At 35.7% G+C, this 6,376-nt stretch overlaps 2 protein-coding genes across 3 annotated transcripts; both read right to left on the bottom strand.

The window, feature by feature from the left end:
• Positions 1-302: 302 nt before the first annotated feature.
• On the bottom strand, positions 303-3,714 carry LOC114177669 (copper-transporting ATPase RAN1-like). Its single transcript, XM_085671181.1, has 7 exons — positions 3,490-3,714; positions 2,986-3,311; positions 2,466-2,524; positions 2,029-2,371; positions 1,507-1,704; positions 1,137-1,394; positions 303-965 (listed from the first exon to the last, which is right to left on the bottom strand). The coding sequence occupies exons 1-7, from the start codon at positions 3,614-3,616 to the stop codon at positions 489-491; spliced, it is 1,788 nt and encodes a 595-aa protein (XP_085527307.1). The 5' UTR covers positions 3,617-3,714; the 3' UTR covers positions 303-488.
• On the bottom strand, positions 3,532-4,483 carry LOC114177671 (large ribosomal subunit protein eL27). Of its 2 annotated transcripts, XM_085671182.1 has the most exons (2): positions 4,044-4,483; positions 3,532-3,726 (listed from the first exon to the last, which is right to left on the bottom strand). In XM_085671182.1, the coding sequence occupies exons 1-2, from the start codon at positions 4,421-4,423 to the stop codon at positions 3,627-3,629; spliced, it is 480 nt and encodes a 159-aa protein (XP_085527308.1). In that variant the 5' UTR covers positions 4,424-4,483; the 3' UTR covers positions 3,532-3,626. The 2 variants fall into 2 exon arrangements, with proteins under 2 accessions (XP_085527308.1, XP_027918921.2); XM_028063120.2 differs by lacking the exon at positions 3,532-3,726 and having other exon boundaries at positions 3,834-4,481.
• Between the last annotated feature and the right edge of the window lie 1,893 nt (positions 4,484-6,376).

The raw sequence follows: 6,376 nt of genomic DNA, 5'->3' as shown, positions 1-6,376 counted from the left end.
TTGCACACCTCTTTTACACCTTCAAAAGTTAAAAATAACATTTTATCTTTTACAAGACTAAATTGATAATGTCTTAAATTAGTCATTTTTCCGCATTTATTATGCATTGTTTGAATCCAAATTGCGGCCTAGATTTTAATAGAAATTGAGGAATGTCAAGGCAATATGTTCAAGGTCAAGCAATGAACTGAAAAGTTAATGCTACTTAAAGATTATCAATCACCGCAATGCCTCTACTTTTTCATTAAACATACACACATTTTGACCTTTGCCACAGAAAATTGATCAATTTACACCAGACATGACCAACAGCTAATATATATAAACTCGTAAATGATTTGTAATCTATACAGAAACATGTGAAATTGAGTGTGTGGAGAGGAAGAGCTATGCAATTTCAAAAACCTTTACAATGAATTGGCAGCTACAATTACAATGGGTCATCGAACTGATTTGTACCCACAGAAGATTCTCTGTTTGAATAATGGTTACTTTACAAGAATTTCAAGTATTGTGGTGAGTTTGGGCCTTGTGTATCTTCTCAAAAGCAGAGAAGAACATACCACACTAACAGATGACATAGCCATGCATGCACCAGCAAGCCATGGTGGCAGCTGGATCCTCAAAGAAGGGAAGAAAACTCCTGCAGCAACAGGTATAGCAACAACATTGTATGCCATCGCGAATACATAATTCAATCGAATGCGAAAGAAGGTCTTTTTGGAAAGATCAATGGCTGTGATCACATCTTCCAAGTTATCTCTCATCAGCACATAGTTAGCAGCTTCTATAGCCACATCTGTCCCTGCCCCAATTGCCATACCTACATCTGCAGCAGCTAATGCTGGCGAGTCATTGATTCCATCACCAACCATTGCAACTATACTTCCATCTTTTTGGAATGAACGAACAACATCAGCCTTTCCTGCAGGCATAACCTCTGCCCTAACATCTTCAATCCCAACCTGCCACACAACCAATCAACATAATTCTCATACTCATTATATTCCCTTTCAAAGATTTTGGTTTTCTTTTTAAGTACAAGTCCAAATTTTAAATGCATCAAACTGCAAAATTATCACAATGCCATACTTTCTGAGAAAAAGGGAATACTATATATATCTATGTATACAAACCTCTTTGGCAACAGCTCGAGCTGTTCTCCAGTTATCTCCTGTAACCATAACGGGTATGACTCCCATTTTCCGGAGGCCCTCTATAACAACAGAAGCTTCTCTCTTGAGTGGGTCTGCAATCCCTAAGACTCCAGTTAATACATCATCATATGCTACCAGTATCCCTGTCTTTGCACTTTCTTCAAGCTCTACAACAAAATTTTCCACTTCTGTAGAAATCTCTATGCCATTTTCTTCCAGCAGCTTCCGGTTACCGACCTGTTCATATAACGAAAATAGCTCTTAAACCCAATAAAAGATATACTGCCTCAAACAAGCAACTCTCTGGAAAATAGCTTTTACACATAATAAAAGACTTGGCACAATTTACCAAAATACGCTTCCCATCTAGAAAACACTGGACACCCCGTCCTGGAAGAGCAGAGAAGTCTGAGACATCATAAAGCCACCCTGACTTGAACTCCCCAGCATCATTCTTGGTACCACTGACAGGCGAAGACTCATCAAAGAAATGAAAATGGCGGGCATATTGCAATATTGCTTTCCCCAGAGGGTGTTCACTGCTAGCCTGACATTGAAAAAAAAAATTAATAAAATATAGTTGATTCCTCTGCTAGGCATCACAAAAAATGGAAGTGTGAAATTTTCTGACAAACAAATAGGATAAGATGATACAGCGCTAACAATATTTTTCTTAATCTAGTTTCAGAATGCCAGTACTCGTGGGGAAGTTGAGCAGTCTGTGTCGAGGAGGGAGAAAGAAAAGTAGAAAAATATGGCACTCTTATAAATCCTCTATAATTAAATTAAGGCTAGAATAGTGTATTTCCGACAGTACACTATGCAGAATGAGAATCAAAGAAATAACCATCATCAAGAAGTTGAAAGTCACCTCAGCAGAAGCCACCAATGTAAGAAATTCTCCGCGGTCCATTCCTGTGAATACCCTCGCAGCAGTAACAGTGGATTTCCCCTGAGTTAAATTGCCTGTTTTGTCAAATATGACATATTTCACCTTCTGAGCCCTTTCCAAGGAGTCTCCTCCTTTAATTAACACGCCGTTGTTGGCCCCAACCCCTGTTGCCACCATGACAGCAGTTGGTGTTGCCAAACCAAGTGCACATGGACATGCAATCACCACAACAGATATTGAAAACATAAGGGCAAAAACAAAGTGATTTCCATTTTCTGGCAGCCATTTTTCAGGGTACGCTCCAAGAGCCCCAGCTATATACCTACAATTTTAGACAGAAGTAGTGATAAGCCTTCCAATTACACGTTAGAAACAGGATTTTTTTAAGTATGCAAAACTAGTCAAGCTAATCTTACCAGCACAGTAGTGTCAATAATGACAAAATCACAACCGTAGGAACAAATATGCTTGCTACCTGCAAGCCAAAAGAATCGCACCTGAGTTTGTATCAACTATTTAGTCATTTGGGCGCCAATCAATCACAAGATTATAAAGTCATAGTGTAGCAAGGACAAAAAAAGCTGCTGGAATTATGAGTAAAGACTAAAACCAAAATAAATGAATTCATTAAGTATCCCATTTTATGAACAATTTCACAGAAGGAACTTCAGTGATCAGAGGTGAGGCATCAAAATATTAATCCAACTCTAGAAGCTTAATCAGATTTGCCAATTAACTGGAACCCTAAATCCTTAGTCCTCGGTACTCAAAGAATCTTTTACAATTCAAATCAATTGGCCATCACTTAAAAATCTGAAATTATGCAGTTGTTATTTCTTGATCATCGAGAGACATGAAACATTTCACTTAACTTCAGAACTGAATCATTACCTAATATGTGAAAATGTTTACACAGAGCATGACCAGAATACTTACATAATCAGCAAACTTTTGAATGGGAGCTTTGGACATCTGGGCTGTCTCCACCAAACTAATTATCTGACTCAAAACTGTATCTGATCCTACTTTGGTGGCTTGAATGTGAAGGGCACCATGCATATTAATTGTACCTCCAATAACAGTTGCATTGACCTCCTTCGAAACTGGTGTTGATTCACCAGTCACCATACTCTCATTTACATAACTTGAGCCCCAAGTAACAATGCCATCAGCAGGAATCTTTGTACCAGGAAGAACTTTTAATGTGTCACCAGGTAGAACGAGTAAGGAATCTATTTCCCTTTCTTCAATAGTTCTACCACCTAGAAAACAAAAAAATTGTTGGCAAGTTTTCTAATCTGATGCAATGCAATATTAGATTATATATGAAATCCCCTCTAACAGATTTTCCCTCTAAAAATAAAAAATTCAAAACCCAAGCCGTTTCCCCTTTGTTCTCTCGTAAGAAAACAAAACACAACAAACTAAAGTGGCACGCACCTTTATCTTTGACTACCAATAAAGCTGTTGCTGGAGTAAGTTCCACTAGCTTCTTAATAGCATCAGATGTCTTTCCCTTGGCAAGGCACTCCAAATACTTGCCGAGCAATACAAATGTTATAAGCATAGCACTTGTTTCAAAGTATGTTGGAGACCAAAAGCCACAGAAACGAAAAGCCTCCACTATTGTTAATTCGGTTTTTATATTCCAATATATTAATCCAACATGTGATTTCACTGTAAATTACAGTATCACCAATAACACCGTATTTAATTCCGTGAAAATTGGGCTGAATCGAGTAAAATACAACGATAAGACCACAATCGCAATCAAAACGCAGCACTTATAAAACAAGCCAGAAAATTTTCAATTGAACAGAGACGTCTATCAAAAATCCTTTACTATAATAAACAAAATGCTGATCAGAAATTAATTAAAAAACCCAAAATATTATCTCATAAGATCTTCGAATACATTGGGAAAAAAGTAAGATCGCAAAAGGCTTAAGAAAAAATGTGGAGGTGATCAGAATCTGAGTTTGGTAAAGAACCACCTGTTCTTGCCGGTCTTGAACCTCTCCTCGAGGCGCTTCTTGGTCTCCTTGAGAGCGGTGACCTTCTTGTCCTTGGAGGAGAGGACGTCGGGGTTGACGGCGTCCTTGAGATCCACGTCCAGCGTGTAGCGCGTGGGCATGAGGTGCTGATAGTTCACCAGCTTCACAAAAGCCTTCACCCTCGATTTCTTCGCCGTCTTCTTGGCGGAGTCTTTCTTGATGACCTTGCTGGGGTACTTCTTGATTCCGGCGACCAGACAGTGGCCGTAGGGGCGCTCCCTGGTTCCGTCGTCGAAGGTCCTGACGATCACCGCCTTCCGCCCTGCATAACGGCCCTGCAGGACGATCACCGCCTTGTTTGGCTTCAGGAACTTCACCATCTTCCTCCGCTCTAGGGTTACGCTTTCCTCTCTGCCGCGATTCTGCACAAATGCCAAAACCCTTTTATCTCTTCTGGGTTTAGGCCTATAGTAATTGGGCCCGTTTGAGTTCTTTCTGGATAATGGGCCTTTCTTGTCTAGAAATGTTTGTTACTTGGTTTACTTCATTTTTTTTTATAAAAAAGTTATTGAAACTAAAGAATAAAAAACAAATATAATTTATTATTTAATTTTAATATCAAATCCAAACCATAACAATATTGATTTAATTTTCGTATATATATATTTATTTTATTTTTTTTATTGTTTTTATAATCTTATCATATGTCATTCTTGTTTTCGATCATAACATTTTTTTTCTATAATCCGAAACTATTCATAATTGTCATTTTTTATTTTGATTTTTTATTAATCATATTTATTATTTTATATATCTGTGTTGTATGAGAAAAATAATTTCGTTTTCAAAGTGAAAAGTATATAAATTTATATTTAGATACGGAATAAGTGGTTGTGGTTCATGCTAAACAGTTATATTGTACTTCAAACGTGATCTTTGAGAGTGTCTCTAGGTAAAAGGTGAGATCAAAAATAGTACGTATTTTATTTATGGTATAAATATGTTTTATTTTTCCTAAGGTATTATGTAAAACTGGAAATGGTCTTTAATTGAAACTTTGATATTCATAAGCCATGTACTTTAAAAAATATTGATTTTAATCTTTATTCACTTCTGTCCAATACTAACCATCACTATAACTTGTTCGGTGAAAGAATTAGTCATGTTTGTATTTATTTATTTTAAATTTCTTACACACGAATTAATTACATTAATTAAAGGAAAATGGAAGTTTTATTTTATAGAGGATTCTTCGCATATTTCTTAGGGAAGGAACCTCTACTTTTTCAACACACAATAATGAATATGTGAAAAGAATGATGAAGAACACGTATTCACAACTGCATCCCACGTGTCTATAAGAATGATCTGATTTTACTTTTCAAAAATTGTGTAACCACCAAAAGAATTCAGCAATTCAGACTTCATAAATAAGTGAAATACGCCACATCATAATGTAAAAAAATAAAATAGAACATAAACCTATGTAATATATATATATATATATATAACGCAAAATTGAAATTAAATTTTACTCAAAACTATCTAATTGTAGAAATATTGAATATATTCTCAATAACATTTAATGTGTCAAACAACAACGATCCCATATGACATCTGAATTATTTACATGTCATTGTCATGAATTTTTTTCTCTGATTCAAATCCCTCATCTTCGATAAACCTCAATGGCAATAGTATAATGGTATTAGATACCTTATAAAAACCCAAAACAATCTCCTTTCGTTTTTATTCACTCCCGAGAAATTTCATCTCAACAAAATTAGTTTGAACGTCTTTTTTAGAAGTGATAAATATTAAAATTTAAAAATAACAATAGGATATGAAACGTTTGCAATTATTATGTTCCTTTCTTTTCAAATCTCCATCTTGATCTTAAAAAAAAAATACACAAGTAGATAATGAAACTAATGTGAATATCACAAAAGTAAATGACTTCTCACATTATATACTCAAAACAACAAAAACGAACAAATAATTGAATCTTGTTGAGGAAACATCAAATTAATTAAGAACTAAATGGGAAGATTGGAGTTGGAGGGAAAATGGGTGGTGAGTTAAGAGCCCCACGTAATTTAGAGGGGAAGCAGAATGAGAGTCTCATGTGATTTAAAGAGAAGAAGAAGGAGAGTCTCACAGAAGAAATAATGTGATGGAGAAGCTCACTAGTATGATGATCAGACGAGTCAAGCTGAGTTAACCAGACTACTCAAAAAAGTCCACAAACCATCAAATGATACAAGAATTAAGTCTGATACAATGAATAAAATATGAACTTTGAAATTGAAGATTGAATCAATAAGAAGATAATA

Source organism: Vigna unguiculata, chromosome 3 (genome assembly GCF_037176805.1).
Source record: "Vigna unguiculata cultivar grain cowpea cultivar isolate G323 ecotype 2 chromosome 3, ASM3717680v1, whole genome shotgun sequence".
Taxonomy (NCBI): Eukaryota; Viridiplantae; Streptophyta; class Magnoliopsida; order Fabales; family Fabaceae; genus Vigna; species Vigna unguiculata.
This window is presented reverse-complemented; position numbering and strand designations above follow the sequence as displayed.

Coding starts and splice junctions, on each gene's coding strand:
- LOC114177669 (XM_085671181.1), bottom strand. CDS start 3,616: ATGCTTATAACATTTGTATTGCTCGGCAAGTATTTGGAGTGCCTTGCC. Junction 1,705..2,028: donor CATTGGTGGCTTCTGCTGAG/GTGACTTTCAAC, acceptor TTTCAATGTCAG/GCTAGCAGTGAACACCCTCT. Junction 966..1,136: donor CTCGAGCTGTTGCCAAAGAG/GTTTGTATACAT, acceptor GTTGTGTGGCAG/GTTGGGATTGAAGATGTTAG.
- LOC114177671 (XM_085671182.1), bottom strand. CDS start 4,423: ATGGTGAAGTTCCTGAAGCCAAACAAGGCGGTGATCGTCCTGCAGGGC. Junction 3,727..4,043: donor TTCAAGACCGGCAAGAACAG/GTGGTTCTTTAC, acceptor TGTAATTTACAG/TGAAATCACATGTTGGATTA.